This window comes from Gobio gobio (assembly GCF_949357685.1).
Source record: "Gobio gobio genome assembly, chromosome: 21".
In the NCBI taxonomy this organism is placed as follows: Eukaryota; Metazoa; Chordata; class Actinopteri; order Cypriniformes; family Gobionidae; genus Gobio; species Gobio gobio.
In genome coordinates, this window is record NC_137117.1 from 11,001,441 (window position 1) to 11,019,453 (window position 18,013).

The window sequence follows — 18,013 nt, forward strand, 5'->3', positions numbered from 1 at the left end:
ATTAAAAAGAATTACACTTAGAAGTTCAATTCCTAACCAGTGGGCCACAGGCATCATAAGGCACATGAATATAGGTTTTGATGAAGGGTGACCAAAATTGAATGTCAGGACGACGTCTAATGCCATCATCAATTTGACATTGAATACTGACAGCAGCTGACCTTTATATTTTACTGGGTTTAAGTCAACGTCAAATGCAACGTCTACCAAATGTATCATGGCAATTTAATATTAATGCCAAAGGCCAACATTTTAGGTACAGTTATTAAAACCCTACATCTGATGGTCGTCATAATGATAACATCTCATGGCATCATATTAACGTCAAATATCAACATTTTAGCAATGGTAACAAAAACCCAACATCTGCTAAATGTCATGATGTTAACATCCACACAGTGTTAAATTATAAAGTGACAGGAATTCAATGTCTATCCAATGTTGGCAGTTGATATCAAGCCAATGTTGGGTTTTGACGTCAACCTGATTTCACCAAGAGTCCAATGTTGGAGTCCAATGTCTTTCTGATGTTACATTTAGAGCAAGAAACTAGCTTTAGTGAGCAGCATGCATTCTTAATATCGCTTGAAATTTAGAAGGTAGTTGAACTCAGTTTCAGATTAAGTATTTCAACCAGGGCTGCATTTGAAATCACACACACTCTTGAGTAGGTCCTTATTTTGAATAGGGACGGCTGCTTAAAAACTATGTTCTTCATATAGCCCCTCCTGTTTGACTGCCCGCCCAAAGCGGGACTTGAACCCGGATCCGCCAGCATGCGAGTTGGACGATCTAACAAGGGGGCTAAAGGCTGCAACCTCTAGCATCAGTCGCTAGAGCGTCTCTTGAGATCAGAGGAGTGAGGTTTACTCGCACAGCAACTACTAGCTGGCCTACGTTACATATATGTAATCCGAACATACTAACATATCCGCCATGTTGTCATAATCACCTGACCTACCAGCGTCAGTTACATCGTTTCATCGCCATTAACAAATTCTCTCACGAGGCATCATGGGATAGTAAAGTGTCCAATCTCGCTGGAAGTAGTAGGTCATCAGAGTACATTTTACCAACTCTTTTATGAGTACTGTGAATTCTTTTGTCACAGACTGTTTTTAGCCTTAGGGAAGAATGCGATTTCAGATGCATTGTGAAAACAGCCTAAATTACCTGCAGGTTGACACTCAGGTAAGTTCCGCCACTGGCCATTTGGTCCACATGTGACCACTGATGAGCCATTCAGATTAAATCCCTTAATGCAGGTGATGGTTACTGTGTCATTGGGTTTGTACCGCTTCCTCTGTCCACGTCTTACCAATCGGTTTGCTACAGCAGGTGCTGAACAGGTGATCTCTGGCACTAAATCAGGAGAAAAAACAATTCATAAAGCCAAAAACTTAACCTTTAGTGCTTGACTCCTAATTATATGACACCATTAAAATAAGTTGTCATGCAAGTTCTCCTTTTCACCCATCTTATCATCTACTGGTAAAAAGTGCAACACATAAAAAGTAATACAATTTACATAAAAAAAAGTAAAAATAAATAAATTAAAAAAAATTACACTTAGAAGTTCAATTCCTAACCAGCGGGCCACAGGCATCATAAGGCACATGAATATAGGTTTTGATGAAGGGTGACCAAAGTTGAATGTCAGGACGATGTCTAATGCCATCATCAATTTGACATTGAATACTGACAGCAGCTGACCTTTATATTTTACTGGGTTTAAGTCAACATTAAATGCAATGTCTACCAAATGTATCATGGCAATTTCATATTAATGCCAAAGGCCAACATTTTAGGTACAGTTATTAAAACCCAACATCTGATGGTCGTCATAATGATAACATCTCATGGCATCATATTAACGTCAAATATCAACATTTTAGCAATGATAACAAAAACCCAATATCTGCTAAATGTCATGATGTTAACATCCACACAGCGTTAAATTATAAAGTGACAGGAATTCAATGTCTATCCAATGTTGGCGGTTGATATCAAGCCAATGTTGGGTTTTGACGTCAACCTGATTTCACCAAGAGTCTAATGTTGGAGTCCAATGTCTTTCTGATGTTAAATTTAGAGCAAGAAACTACCTTTAGTGAGCAGCATGTATTCTTCATATCACTTGAAATTTAGGAGGAATTTGAACTCAGTTTCAGATTAAGTATTTCAACCAGGGCTGCATTTGAAATCAAACACACTCTTGAGTAGGTATTTATTTTGAATAGGGATGGCCACTTAAAAACTATGTTCTATATATAACCCCTCCTGTTTGAATGCCCGCCCAAAGCGGGACTTGAACCCGGATCCGCCAGCATGCGAGTTGGACGATCTAACAAGGAGGCTAAAGGCTGTAACCTCTAGTATCAGTCGCTAGAGCGTCTCTTGAGATCAGAGGAGTGAGGTTTACTTGCACAGCAACTACTAGCTGGCCTCCGTTACATATATGTAATCCGAACATACTAACATATCCGCCATGTTGTCATAATCACCTGACCTACCAGCGTCAGTTACATCGTTTCATCGCCATTAACAAATTCTCTCCCGAGGCATCATGGGATAGTAAAGTGTCCAATCTCGCCGGAAGTAGTAGGTCATCAGAGTACATTTTACCAACTCTTTTATGAGTACTGTGAATTCTTTTGTCACAGACTGTTTTTAGCCTTAGGGAAGAATGTGATTTCAGATGCATTGTGAAAACAGCCTAAATTACCTGCAGGTTGACACTCAGGTAAGTTCCGCCACTGGCCATTTGGTCCACATGTGACCAATGATGAGCCATTCAGATTAAATCCCTTAATGCAGGTGATGGTTACTGTGTCATTGGGTTTGTACCGCTTCCTCTGTCCACGTCTTACCAATCGGTTTGCTACAGCAGGTGCTGAACAGGTGATCTCTGGCACTAAATCAGGAGAAAAAACAATTCATAAAGCCAAAAACTTAACCTTTAGTGCTTGACTCCTAATTATATGACACCATTAAAATAAGTTGTCATGCAAGTTCTCCTTTTCACCCATCTTATCATCTACTGGTAAAAAGTGCAACACATAAAAAGTAATACAATTTACATAAAAAAAAGTAAAAATAAATCAATAAAAAAAAATTACACTTAGAAGTTCAATTCCTAACCAGCGGGCCACAGGCATCATAAGGCACATGAATATAGGTTTTGATGAAGGGTGACCAAAGTTGAATGTCAGGACGATGTCTAATGCCATCATCAATTTGACATTGAATACTGACAGCAGCTGACCTTTATATTTTAATGGGTTTAAGTCAACGTTAAATGCAATGTCTACCAAATGTATCATAGCAATTTCATATTAATGCCAAAGGCCAACATTTTAGGTACAGTTATTAAAACCAAACATCTGATGGTCGTCATAATGATAACATCTCATGGCATCATATTAACGTAAAATATCAAAATTTTAGCAATGGTAACAAAAACCCAACATCTACTAAATGTCATGATGTTAACATCCACACAGCGTTAAATTATAAAGTGACAGGAATTCAATGTCTATCCAATGTTGGCGGTTGATATCAAGCCAATGTTGGGTTTTGACGTCAACCTGATTTCACCAAGAGTCTAATGTTGGAGTCCAATGTCTTTCTGATGTTAAATTTAGAGCAAGAAACTACCTTTAGTGAGCAGCATGTATTCTTCATATCACTTGAAATTTAGGAGGAATTTGAACTCAGTTTCAGATTAAGTATTTCAACCAGGGCTGCATTTGAAATCAAACACACTCTTGAGTAGGTATTTATTTTGAATAGGGATGGCCACTTAAAAACTATGTTCTATATATAACCCCTCCTGTTTGAATGCCCGCCCAAAGCGGGACTTGAACCCGGATCCGCCAGCATGCGAGTTGGACGATCTAACAAGGAGGCTAAAGGCTGTAACCTCTAGTATCAGTCGCTAGAGCGTCTCTTGAGATCAGAGGAGTGAGGTTTACTTGCACAGCAACTACTAGCTGGCCTCCGTTACATATATGTAATCCGAACATACTAACATATCCGCCATGTTGTCATAATCACCTGACCTACCAGCGTCAGTTACATCGTTTCATCGCCATTAACAAATTCTCTCCCGAGGCATCATGGGATAGTAAAGTGTCCAATCTCGCCGGAAGTAGTAGGTCATCAGAGTACATTTTACCAACTCTTTTATGAGTACTGTGAATTCTTTTGTCACAGACTGTTTTTAGCCTTAGGGAAGAATGTGATTTCAGATGCATTGTGAAAACAGCCTAAATTACCTGCAGGGTGACACTCAGGTAAGTTCCGCCACTGGCCATTTGGTCCACATGTGACCACTGATGAGCCATTCAGATTAAATCCCTTAATGCAGGTGATGGTTACTGTGTCATTGGGTTTGTACCGCTTCCTCTGTCCACGTCTTACCAATCGGTTTGCTACAGCAGGTGCTGAACAGGTGATCTCTGGCACTAAATCAGGAGAAAAAACAATTCATAAAGCCAAAAACTTAACCTTTAGTGCTTGACTCCTAATTATATGACACCATTAAAATAAGTTGTCATGCAAGTTCTCCTTTTCACCCATCTTATCATCTACTGGTAAAAAGTGCAACACATAAAAAGTAATACAGTTTACATAAAAAAAAGTAAAAATAAATCAATAAAAAAAAATTACACTTAGAAGTTCAATTCCTAACCAGCGGGCCACAGGCATCATAAGGCACATGAATATAGGTTTTGATGAAGGGTGAAATTTAGGAGGAATTTGAACTCAGTTTCAGATTAAGTATTTCAACCAGGGCTGCATTTGAAATCAAACACACTCTTGAGTAGGTACTTATTTTGAATAGGGATGGCCACTTAAAAACTATGTTCTATATATAACCCCTCCTGTTTGAATGCCCGCCCAAAGCGGGACTTGAACCCGGATCCGCCAGCATGCGAGTTGGACGATCTAACAAGGAGGCTAAAGGCTGCAACCTCTAGTATCAGTGGCTAGAGTGTCTCTTGAGATCAGAGGAGTGAGGTTTACTCGCACAGCAACTACTAGCTGGCCTCCGTTACATATATGTAATCCGAACATACTAACATATCCGCCATGTTGTCATAATCACCTGACCTACCAGCGTCAGTTACATCGTTTCATCGCCATTAACAAATTCTCTCCCGAGGCATCATGGGATAGTAAAGTGTCCAATCTCGCCGGAAGTAGTAGGTCATCAGAGTACATTTTACCAACTCTTTCATGAGTACGGTGAATTCTTTTGTCACAGACTGTTTTTAGCCTTAGGGAAGAATGTGATTTCAGATGCATTGTGAAAACAGCCTAAATTACCTGCAGGGCGACACTCAGGTAAGTTCCGCCACTGGCCATTTGGTCCACATGTGACCACTGATGAGCCATTCAGATTAAATCCCTTAATGCAGGTGATGGTTACTGAGTCATTGGGTTTGTACCGCTTCCTCTCTCCACGTCTTACCAATCGGTTTGCTACAGCAGGTGCTGAACAGGTGATCTCTGGCACTAAACCAGGAGAAAAAACAATTCATAAAGCCAAAAACTTAACCTTCAGTGCTTGACCCCTAATTATATGACACCATTAAAATAAGTTGTCATGCAAGTTCTCCTGTTCACCCATCTTATAATCTACTGGTAAAAATCGCAACTCATAAAAAGTAATACAATTTACATAAAAAAAGTAAAAATAAATCAATTAAAAAAATTACACTTAGAAGTTCAATTCCTAACCAGCGGGCCAAAGGGATCATAAGGCACATGAATATAGGTTTTGATGAAGGGTGACCAAAATTGAATGTCAGGACGATGTCTAATGCCATCATCAATTTGACATTGAATACTGACAGCAGCTGACCTTTATATTTTACTGGGTTTAAGTCAACGTTAAATGCAATGTCTACCAAATGTATCATAGCAATTTCATATTAATGCCAAAGGCCAACATTTTAGGTACAGTTATTAAAACCCAACATCTGATGGTCGTCATAATGATAACATCTCATGGCATCATATTAACGTCAAATATCAACATTTTAGCAATGGTAACAAAAACCCAACATCTGCTAAATGTCATGATGTTAACATCCACACAGCGTTAAATTATAAAGTGACAGGAATTCAATGTCTATCCAATGTTGGCGGTTGATATCAAGCCAATGTTGGGTTTTGACGTCAACCTGATTTCACCAAGAGTCCTATGTTGGAGTCCAATGTCTTTCTGATGTTAAATTTAGAGCAAGAACCTACCTTTAGTGAGCAGCATGTATTCTTCATATCACTTGAAATTTAGGAGGAATTTGAACTCAGTTTCAGATTAAGTATTTCAACCAGGGCTGCATTTGAAATCAAACACACTCTTGAGGTACTTATTTTGAACAGGGATGGCCACTTAAAAACTATGTTCTACATATAACCCCTCCTGTTTGAATGGCCGCCCAAAGCGGGACTTGAACCCGGATCCGCCAGCATGCGAGTTGGACGATCTAACAAGGAGGCTAAAGGCTGCAACCTCTAGTATCAGTCGCTAGAGCGTCTCTTGAGATCAGAGGAGTGAGGTTTACTCGCACAGCAACTACTAGCTGGCCTCCGTTACATATATGTAATCCGAACATACTATCATATCCGCCATGTTGTCATAATCACCTGACCTACCAGCGTCAGTTACATCCTTTCACCGCCATTAACAAATTCTCTCCCGAGGCATCATGGGATAGTAAAGTGTCCAATCTCGCCGGAAGTAGTAGGTCATCAGAGTACATTTTAACAACTCTTTTATGAGTACTGTGAATTCTTTTGTCACAGACTGTTTTTAGCCTTAGGGAAGAATGCGATTTCAGATGCAGTGTGAAAACAGCCTAAATTACCTGCAGGGTGACACTCAGGTAAGTTCCGCCACTGGCCATTTGGTCCACATGTGACCACTGATGAGCCATTCAGATTAAATCCCTTAATGCAGGTGATGGTTACTGTGTCATTGGGTTTGTACCGCTTCCTCTCTCCACGTCTTACCAATCGATTTGCTACAGCAGGTGCTGAACAGGTGATCTCTGGCACTAAACCAGGAGAAAAAACATTCATAAAGCCAAAAACTTAACCTTCAGTGCTTGACCCCTAATTATATGACACCATTAAAATAAGTTGTCATGCAAGTTCTCCTTTTCACCCATCTTATCATCTACTGGTAAAAATCGCAACTCATAAAAAGTAATACAATTTACATAAAAAAAGTAACAATAAATCAATTTAAAAAAATTACACTTAGAAGTTAAATTCCTAACCAGCGGGCCAAAGGCATCATAAGGCACATGAATATAGGTTTTGATGAAGGGTGACCAAAGTTGAATGTCAGGACGATGTCTAATGCCATCATCAATTTGACATTGAATACTGACAGCAGCTGACCTTTATATTTTACTGGGTTTAAGTCAACGTTAAATGCAATGTCTACCAAATGTATCATGGCAATTTCATATTAATGCCAAAGGCCAACATTTTAGGTACAGTTATTAAAACCCAACATCTGATGGTCGTCATAATGATAACATCTCATGGCATCATATTAACGTCAAATATCAACATTTTAGCAATGGTAACAAAAACCCAACATTTGCTAAATGTCACGATGTTAACATCCACACAGCGTTAAATTATAAAGTGACAGGAATTCAATGTCTATCCAATGTTGGCGGTTGATATCAAGCCAATGTTGGGTTTTGACATCAACCTGATTTCACCAAGAGTCTAATGTTGGAGTCCAATGTCTTTCTGATGTTAAATTTAGAGCAAGAAACTACCTTTAGTGAGCGGCATGCATTCTTCATATCACTATGTTCTACATATAACACCTCCTGTTTGACTGCCCGCCAAAAGCGGGACTTGAACCCGGATCCGCCAGCATGCGAGATGGACGATCTAACAAGGAGGCTAAAGGCTGCAACCTCTAGTATCAGTCGCTAGAGCGTCTCTTGAGATCAGAGGAGTGAGGTTTACTCGCACAGCAACTACTAGCTGGCCTCAGTTACATATATGTAATCCGAACATACTAACATATCCGCCATGTTGTCATAATCAACTGACCTACCAGCGTCAGTTACATCGTTTCATCGCCATTAACAAATTCTCTCCTGAGGCATCATGGGATAGTAAAGTGTCCAATCTCGCCGGAAGTAGTAGGTCATCAGAGTACATTTTACCAACTCTTTTATGACTACTGTGAATTCTTTTGTCACAGACTGTTTTTAGCCTTAGGGAAGAATGCGATTTCAGATGCAGTGTGAAAACAGCCTAAATTACCTGCAGGTTGACACTCAGGTAAGTTCCGCCACTGGCCATTTGGTCCACATGTGACCACTGATGAGCCATTCAGATTAAATCCCTTAATGCAGGTGATGGTTACTGAGTCATTGGGTTTGTACCGCTTCCTCTCTCCACGTCTTAGCAATCGGTTTGCTACAGCAGGTGCTGAACAGGTGATCTCTGGCACTAAACCAGGAGAAAAAACAATTCATAAAGCCAAAACTTAACCTTCAGTGCTTGACCCCTAATTATATGACACCATTAAAATAAGTTGTCATGCAAGTTCTCCTTTTCACCCATCTTATAATCTACTGGTAAAAATCGCAACTCATAAAAAGTATATACAATTTACATAAAAAAAAGTAAAAATACATCAATTAAAAAAAATTACACTTAGAAGTTCAATTCCTAACCAACGGGCCAAAGGCATCATAAGGCACATGAATATAGGTTTTGATGAAGGGTGACCAAAGTTGAATGTCAGGACGATGTCTAATGCCATCATCAATTTGACATTGAATACTGACAGCAGCTGACCTTTATATTTTACTGGGTTTAAGTCAACGTTAAATGCATTGTCTACCAAATGTTTCATGGCAATTTCATATTAATGCCAAAGGCCAACATTTTAGGTACAGTAACCAAAACCCAACATCTGATGGTCGGCATAATGATAACATCTCATGGCATCATATTAATGTCAAATATCAACATTTTAGCAATGGTAACAAAAACCCAACATCTGCTAAATGTCATGATGTTAACATCCACACAGCGTTAAATTATAAAGTGACAGGAATTCAATGTCTATCCAATGTTGGCGGTTGATATCAAGCCAATGTTGGGTTTTGACGTCAACCTGATTTCACCAAGAGTCAAATGTTGGAGTCCAATGTCTTTCTGATGTTAAATTTAGAGCAAGAAACTACCTTTAGTGAGCAGCATGCATTCCTCATATCATTTGAAATTTAGGAGGAAGTTGAACTCGGTTTCAGATTAAGTATTTCAACCAGGGCTTCATTTGAAATCAAACACACTCTTGAGTAGGTACTTATTATGAATAGGGACGGCCGCTTAAAAACTACGTTCTACATGTAACCCCTCCTGTTTGACCGCCCGCCCAAAGCGGGACTTGAACCCGGATCCGCCAGCATGCGAGTTGGACGATCTAACAAGGAGGCTAAAGGCTGCAACCTCTAGTATCAGTCGCTAGAGCGTCTTTTGAGATCAGAGGAGTGAGGTTTACTCGCACAGCAACTACTAGCTGGCCTCCGTTACATATATGTAATCCGAACATACTAACATATCCGCCATGTTGTCATAATCAACTGACTTACCAGCGTCAGTTACATCGTTTCACCGCCATTAACAAATTCTCTCCCGAGGCATCATGGGATAGTAAAGTGTCCAATCTCGCCGGAAGTAGTAGGTCATCAGAGTACATTTTACCAACTCTTTTATGAGTACTGTGAATTCTTTTGTCACAGACTGTTTTTAGCTTTAGGGAAGAATGCGATTTTAGATGCATTGTGAAAACAGCTTAAATTACCTGCAGGGTGACACTCAGGCAAGTTCCGCCACTGGCCATTTGGTCCACATGTGACCACTGATGAGCCATTCAGATTAAATCCCTTAATGCAGGTGATGGTTACTGTGTCATTGGGTTTGTACCGCTTCCTCTGTCCACGTCTTACCAATCGGTTTGCTACAGCAGGTGCTGAACAGGTGATCTCTGGCACTAAATCAGGAGAAAAAACATTCATAAAGCCAAAAACTTAACCTTCAGTGCTTGACTCCTAATTATATGAAACCATTAAAATAAGTTGTCATGCAAGTTCTCCTTTTCACCCATCTTATCATCTAGTGGTAAAAATCGCAACTCATAAAAAGTAATACAATTTACATAAAAAAAGTAAAAATAAATCAATTAACAAAAAATTACACTTAGAAGTTAAATTCCTAACCAACGGGCCAAAGGCATCATAAGGCACATGAATATAGGTTTTGATGAAGGGTGACCAAAGTTGAATGTCAGGACGATGTCTTATGCCATCATCAATTTGACATTGAATACTGACAGCAGCTGACCTTTATATTTTACTGGGTTTAAGTCAACGTTAAATGCAATGTCTACCAAATGTATCATGGCAATTTCATATTAATGCCAAAGGCCAACATTTTAGGTACAGTTATTAAAACCCTACATCTGATGGTCGTCATAATGATAACATCTCATGGCATCATATTAAAGTCAAATATAAACATTTTAGCAATGGTAACAAAAACCAAACATCTGCTAAATGTCATGATGTTAACATCCACACAGCGTTAAATTATAAAGTGACAGGAATTCAATGTCTATCCAATGTTGGCGGTTGATATCAAGCCAATGTTGGGTTTTGACGTCAACCTGATTTCACCAAGAGTCAAATGTTGGAGTCCAATGTCTTTCTGATGTTAAATTTAGAGCAAGAAACTACCTTTAGTGAGCAGCATGCATTCTTCATATCACTTGAAATTTAGGAGGAAGTTGAACTCAGTTTCAGATTAAGTATTTCAACCAGGGCTGCATTTGAAATCACACATACTCTTGAGTAGGTACTTATTTTGAATAGGGATGGCCGCTTAAAAACTATGTTCTACATGTAACCCCTCCTGTTTGACTACCCGCTTAAAATCGGGACTTGAACCTGGATCCACCAGCATGCGAGTTGGACGATCTAACAAGGAGGCTAAAGGCTGCAACCTCTAGTATCAGTCGCTAGAGCGTCTCTTGAGATCAGAGGAGTGAGGTTTACTTGCACAGCAACTACTAGCTGGCCTTACATATATGTAATCCGAACATACTAACATATCCGCCATGTTGTCATAATCATCTGACCTACCAGTGTCAGTTACATCGTTTCACCGCCATTAACAAATTCTCTCCCGAGGCATCATGGGATAATAAAGTGTCCAATCTCGCCGGAAGTAGTAGGTCATCAGAGTACATTTTACCAACTCTTTTATGAGTACTGTGAATTCTTTTGTCACAGACTGTTTTTAGCCTTAGGGAAGAATGCGATTTCAGATGCATTGTGAAAACAGCCTAAATTACCTGCAGGGTGACACTCAGGTAAGTTCCGCCACTGGCCATTTGGTCCACATGTGACCAATGGTGAGCCAATCAGATCAAATCCCTTAATGCAGGTGATGGTTACTGTGTCATTGTCTTTGTACCGCTTCCTCTCTCCACGTCTTACCAATCGGTTTGCTACAGCAGGTGCTGAACAGGTGATCTCTGGCACTAAACCAGGAGAAAAAACAATTCATAAAGCCAAAAACTTAACCTTCAGTGCTTGACCCCTAATTATATGACCCCATTAAAATAAGTTGTCATGCAAGTTCTCCTTTTCACACATCTTATCATCTACTGGTAAAAATCGCAACTCATAAAAAGCAATACAATTTACATAAAAAAAGTAAAAATAAATAAATTAAAAAAAATTACACTTAGAAGTTAAATTCCTAACCAACGGGCCAAAAGCATCATAAGGCACATGAATATAGGTTTTGATGAAGGGTGACCAAAGTTGAATGTCAAGACAATGTCTAATGCCATCATCAATTTGACATTGAATACTGACAGCAGCTGACCTTTATATATTACTGGGTTTAAGTCAACGTTAAATGCAATGTCTACCAAATGTATCATCGAAATTTCATATTAATGCCAAAGGCCAATATTTTAGGTACAGTTATTAAAACCCAACATCTGATGGTCGTCATAATGATAACATCTCATGGCATCATATTAACGTCAAATATCAACATTTTAGCAATGTTAACAAAAACCCAACATCTGCTAAATGTCATTATGTTAACATCCACACAGCGTTAAATTATAAAGTGACAGTGAATTATGAAAAATTATGAAAAAAAGAAGGAGTGGGAAGATGGCGACAACCGGCGGGACAGGTGCGTCAGGTGCTCTCCTGGCGTCAGGTGCTCTCCTGGCGCTTTTAGTTTTTGGAGTTGTTTTAAACTTGACAGATTCGGGTCCGTTTCTAAACATAAAGCGACATTCTCAAAATATAACAGTGTACCGAGAAACGACGTTGATAAAGCACTTCGGACATGGAAAGCATATTTTAATGCAAGCGTTTGTAAACACGGCGGCCGGCCGTGATCAATACAAGCAAAGTAATGCAATCCGGGGCAAACGCCAAAGTGACAGTGGGATCATCATCATACTTTATCTGTTGTTGTCCGGAGATGTGCACCCGTGCTCAGGTCCGGCTTCCCGTGGTGCCAGCTACAGGGACCCAGGGAGCATTGTCCCTGCTTCTCAGGGGCTGGGGCTCGCTCGACATCGACCGGGAGGAGGTGGATCTCTCGGTGGCGGGGAGCGGAGATCTCGGACAAAGAGGTCTATGACGCCGGGCTTGGGGAGCACCGAAGGCCTGGGTTTTCCGGCTATTGGCGCGTGTATCGTCAACAACGGAGCTCTCACCGTTAAGGAGCAAACAACTATTTCCTTGCCCTACGTTTCTGACCCTACTGGATCATATCATTCTGATGTCATGGTAACTGATCATTGCGCTCAAGGTAAGCGTGAAAATCTACACTGCACAACCAACAGTGAACTCAAAAGCATTATAAACCCTTCTCTGAAAAAACACCGCAAACTGAACTTTTTTAAAACTGTCAATCATTCTCGATTGATCTGGGTTCAACAACTTAAACCTAGGGGTCTCTTTGGAGGGCATATGAACATTCGTAGCCTCACCCCAAAGTCTGAACAAGTACATCATCTTCTCTCTAACTCTAACTTAGACTTTCTAGGCCTGTCAGAATCGTGGTTACATAGCAACTCTCCATCTGCTGCATTACATGTACCAGGGTATAATATCTTTAGACGGGACAGATCTGAGGGAAGAGGGGGAGGGGTCATGATTTATATAAAAGATCACATCAAATGTCATCAGATATGTTGGCCTCTTGACCATGATTTGGAGTGTATTGGGTTGAATATAGTGCTCTCATCTGAAATGTCTTTTGTGCTCATTGTTGTATATTGTCCGCCCTCCACTAATAATGATTTCTATGTCACTTTTAACAAGCTACTTCAAGCATGTGATTTTAAAACTGAGGTAATACTGCTTGGTGATCTAAACTGTAACTGGCTAAATAAGACTAGTAGGAAATCTCTTAAGCAGATAACAGACAGTCTGGATTTTACCCAATTGTTGGAAGGACCTACTAGAATAACTACATCATCTCAGACACAGATAGATTTAATATTCAGTAACAAGCCTGAACAAATTGTAAAAACCTTACATTTTATTACTGGACTGTCTGACCATAATCTGACATTACTGACAAGAAAACTTACAAAAAAGCGCTTTCATCATTCTAATAAACCTGTGGAGCAACTTAGGATCCCAAAGAATGAAATGGATAATTTTCAAAGGGCAGTACAGCAGACCAAATGGACAAATATATTTACTGGGACCAACATAGAAGAAGTCAGCAAGATGTTTGCCATTAAGCTACAAAGTCTAGTTAAGGAGTTCACTAGAAAGGTAAAAGGTAAAAAAAAAAAAAATGCTCTTCCTTGGCTCAGTACGGATATATTTAATCTGATGAAAGAAAGAGACTCTGTGTCAGGACTCCTGGGTGATCGTGTATGTATGTCTTACCTGTTGGTGGTGGTTCCTCACGGGTTCACTGGCTCCTCCCGCTCGTTTCAGTAATTGTTCACCTGTTGTGTCTCATCAGCTGTTCACTTTTTATAGCACTCTGTCCTGTCTCCCGTCGCGTGCTCATTGTCTTGGTTGGTCTCAGTCTTGCTGTCCTAGTCCAGGCGGTAGTTCTTGCTGTTTCTTCAGGTTCGGTCGCAGGCATCTGGAGGCTCATCTTAGCCCAGAGTTTACCCGCCTGTGGATATCGTGAACTTGACCTCGAGTGAACTGTGCTCTGTTTTCTGGTATTACTGGTGCGCTTTGTTTTCAGGCGAGATCCAGTATCATCCAGGTTCCTGTGAGCTGCCTTTTTTCTGTCGGACGTTGTTTTGCCTTCTGTCCAGTGTTCTGAGGTTATCGTCAGTCTCTTGCCGTGTGAGGATTTCTTCCCGGTCACTGACCAGAGTGGATTACTTCGTGGGACGCCGCGGGTGGTCTCTGTGCCGTGGACTGTGACTGTTGTGCTTCATCTGACCCTCTCTTTACTCCTCTAAAATAAACATTGTGAACTTGCATCTGGCTCCGAGACTTATTCTGACAGAATGAGCACGCCATCGATGGAGTCAGCGAGTTCGGAGAGTTCGGATCCGATGTACACCGCACTTCATCAGCAGGGAGTGGTCATTGAACAGCATGCATCTCTGTTGAATGAAGCTTCCAGAGATTTTCGTGTCCTGTCCGAACAATTTACTGAGCTCAGTACCCGGGTAGACCAGATGGTTTCCCAGGTCGGTGAGCGTTTTCCTTCTGCACCGGTTGAAAGTGCACCTGCAGACCGCGAGCCACACGCGGCGATCCTAAGTCTTGCCGGGCCTTCTTGCAGCAGTGTTCCCTTGTCTTTGCCCTTCAGCCACGGCGGTTCGCCGCTTCATCATCTAAGGTGGCGTATGTACTGACACTTCTCACCGGAAGGGCAAGGCAGTGGGCAATGGCTGTATGGGGAGCCAGGGCTCCGTGCACGGCTTCGTTTGAGGCTCTTGAAACGGAGATGTTGAGTTTATTTGATCGGTCGCTTCGTGGGGACATGGCAGCAGCCGAGTTAGTGAGACTTTTGCAACGGACCTCTTCCGTTACGGATTATGCCATCGCGTTCAAGACGCTAGCCATCACCTGCGGCTGGAATGACGCTGCATTACGGGCTCAGTTCCTCGAGGGTCTCAACCCTGCTATCCAGGATGAGATCGCTGCACGGGATCCGCCGACATCTCTAGAGACGGCGATCGACCTGGCGTTGAGGATCGAGACACGCCACCGTCAACGTGACATCCGCCGGTCGTTTCGTCATCTCGCCGTCTCTGAACCGGTGGAATTCACCGCATCTTCTCTCCAAATGGAGGAACCCATGCAACTGGGCAAGCTCCGTTTGACCGCCACTGAAAGACATCATCGTCTGTCCGGTGGTTTGTGCTTGTATTGCGGTAAGGCGGGGCATATCGCTGCTGTGTGTCCGGTAAAAGAGTCTGCCCGCCGATGACTTCGGGAGTTTCGGTGGGCGTGTCATCATTAAAGTCTCCCGCAAGCTGTACCACACTTCCAGTAATCATAAACTATAAACAGTCTTATCATTCACAGGCGTTGCTGGATTCTGGTGCGGAGGCGAGTTTTCTGGATGTCGGTGTGGCCGAATCGTGGAATATTCCTTTTATTCCTCTGTCTTCTTCTCTCTCCACTTGGACTTTAAAGGGACAGCATATGGCTGTTATCACCCATCGCACTCCCCCTGTGAGTCTGTTTGTTTCTGGCAATCATCGTGAGGAGATTGAATTCTTTTTAATAGAACATTCTCAATCACCCGTCATTTTAGGGCATGATTGGTTGACCAAACATAATCCTCACGTTGATTGGCAGAACGGTGTTGTGTTATCTTGGAAGTCTTTGTGTCATGTTTCTTGTCTCGGTCCTGCTCCTTCTCCTGTTGTGTGTTCTACTTTTCAGGTTCCGGATGTTGATCTCTCGGGAGTTCCGGCGGAGTACTCTGATCTGTGTCGGGTGTTCAGTAGAGCTCGGGCCACTTCCCTACCTCCTCACCGGTCGTATGATTGTGAAATCAAACTTCTCTCTGACACTTCTCCGCCTAAGGGTCGCATATTTTCCCTATCTAAACCAGAGAGAGAGGCTATGGATAAGTACATTAACGAATCTCTTAATGCCGGTCTCATTCACCGCTCCTCGTCTCCAGCTGGCGCTGGATTTTTCTTTGTCAAGAAAAAAGAAGGGTCTCTTCGTCCGTGCATTGATTACAGAGGGCTGAATGACATTACTGTTAAGAATAAGTACCCCTTGCCTTTAATGTCATCAGCGTTCGAGTTATTACAGGGAGCGCACGTGTTTACCAAGTTAGATCTGCGCAACACTTATCACTTGGTACGTATCAAAGAGGGCGATGAGTGGAAGACAGCCTTTAATACACCATCAGGGCACTGGGAATACTGCGTTCTTCCGTTCGGTCTTTGTAACGCACCGGCTGTCTTCCAAACCATGGTCAATGTAGTGCTGGGTGACATGATTAACAAATTTGTCTTTGTGTATCTCGATGACATTCTCATCTTTTCTCCCTCTATGCAGATACACACCCAGCATGTTCGCCAGGTTTTACAACGGTTGTTAGAGAATCAGCTCTTTGTTAAGGCGGAGAAGTGTGAGTTCCACCAGGAGTCGGTTTCGTTTCTGGGTTTCGTAATAGCCGAGGGAGAGATTCGTCCCGATCCCGCTAAAGTTAAAGCGGTCGCCGAATGGCCAGTGCCCGACACTCGTAAAGAGCTTCAGCGATTTCTGGGTTTCGCCAACTTTTATCGGCGTTTCATCAGAAACTTTGGTCAGATCGCTAAACCTCTTACCGCTCTTACTTCCTCTAAAGTGTGTTTCCGTTGGAATACTGAAGCTCAGGAGGCCTTTGATGAGTTAAAGTCCAATTTCATCTCTGCACCTGTTCTTTCTATTCCCGATGCGGCGAAACAATTTATAGTGGAGGTGGATGCATCTGATGTCGGGGTAGGTGCCGTTTTATCTCAGCGATCCTCTGTTGACGGGAAAGTGCATCCGTGCGCTTTTTTCTCTCATCGGTTAAACCCAGCGGAGCGAAATTACAACGTAGGTAATCGGGAGCTGCTGGCGGTTAGACTTGCTAGACTTGAGTGGCGTCACTGGTTGGAGGGAACCTCTGAACCCTTTCTGGTCTGGACGGATCATAAGAATTTGGAATATATCCGTTCAGCCAGAAGATTAACATCTAGACAGGCTCGCTGGGCACTTTTCTTCGAGCGGTTTAACTTCACTCTCTTGTACCGGCCGGGGTCAAAAAACACTAAACCTGACGCTCTCTCCCGTCTGTTCGAGGGTTCCGGCTCGGCTCGGAGCGGACCGAGACCATTCTCCCGGAGGGGAGGGTGGTCGGTGCCCTCGTGTGGGGAATCGAGCAGCGGGTGAGAGAGGCCGGCCGAGAGGGGGAAGTTCTGGAGGGGTGTCCGGCGGGTCGTCTATGGGTTCCTGAGCGCCTACGTTCCGATGTCATCCGGTGGGGTCACGAATCCAAGTTTGTCGGCCATCCAGGAATTCGGAGAACGTTGGCTGCCATCCGTCAACGTTTTTGGTGGTCTTCTATGACTTCGGACGTCAGACAGTTCGTATTAGCCTGTTCAGTCTGTGCTTGTAATAAAGCATCTAATCAACCTCCCGCTGGTCTGCTTAAATCTTTGCCCGTCCCCTCCCGCCCCTGGTCTCATATAGCCCTTGATTTTGTCACCGGCTTACCGGCGTCGAATGGTAACACTGTCGTATTGACTGTGGTGGATCGTTTTTCCAAAGCGGTTCATTTTATTCCCCTGCCTAAACTTCCTTCTGCCAAGGAGATGGCTCAGGTTTTGATTAATCACGTCTTTCGGTTACACGGTATTCCGACTGATGTAGTTTCTGATATGGGTCCTCAGATCATCTCTCGTTTTTGGCAGGAGTTTTGTAGACAGATCGGCGCTACAGCCAGC

The 18,013-nt window shown here is 42.2% G+C and overlaps 2 protein-coding genes across 2 annotated transcripts in view; both read right to left on the bottom strand.

Annotated features, from left to right (window-relative positions):
- Positions 1-12,078, bottom strand: part of LOC307118027 (complement receptor type 2-like) — a gene marked incomplete at both ends in the record, with an annotated part of 53,146 nt that extends 41,068 nt beyond the window's left edge. The window contains 9 exons of the mRNA XM_079803319.1: positions 1,174-1,362; positions 2,726-2,914; positions 4,278-4,466; positions 5,332-5,520; positions 6,879-7,067; positions 8,308-8,496; positions 9,860-10,048; positions 11,408-11,596; positions 12,063-12,078. Coding sequence (XP_079659445.1) covers positions 1,174-1,362; positions 2,726-2,914; positions 4,278-4,466; positions 5,332-5,520; positions 6,879-7,067; positions 8,308-8,496; positions 9,860-10,048; positions 11,408-11,596; positions 12,063-12,078 — 1,528 coding nt within the window. The remainder of the gene's footprint in view (positions 1-1,173; positions 1,363-2,725; positions 2,915-4,277; positions 4,467-5,331; positions 5,521-6,878; positions 7,068-8,307; positions 8,497-9,859; positions 10,049-11,407; positions 11,597-12,062) is intronic.
- A 3,517-nt stretch (positions 12,079-15,595) lies between these two features.
- The window catches only part of LOC307118028 (sushi, von Willebrand factor type A, EGF and pentraxin domain-containing protein 1-like), a gene marked incomplete at both ends in the record, with an annotated part of 79,807 nt that continues 77,389 nt past the window's right edge, over positions 15,596-18,013 (bottom strand). The window contains one exon of the mRNA XM_079803320.1: positions 15,596-15,708. Within this exon, the coding sequence (XP_079659446.1) occupies positions 15,596-15,708 (113 nt within the window). The remainder of the gene's footprint in view (positions 15,709-18,013) is intronic.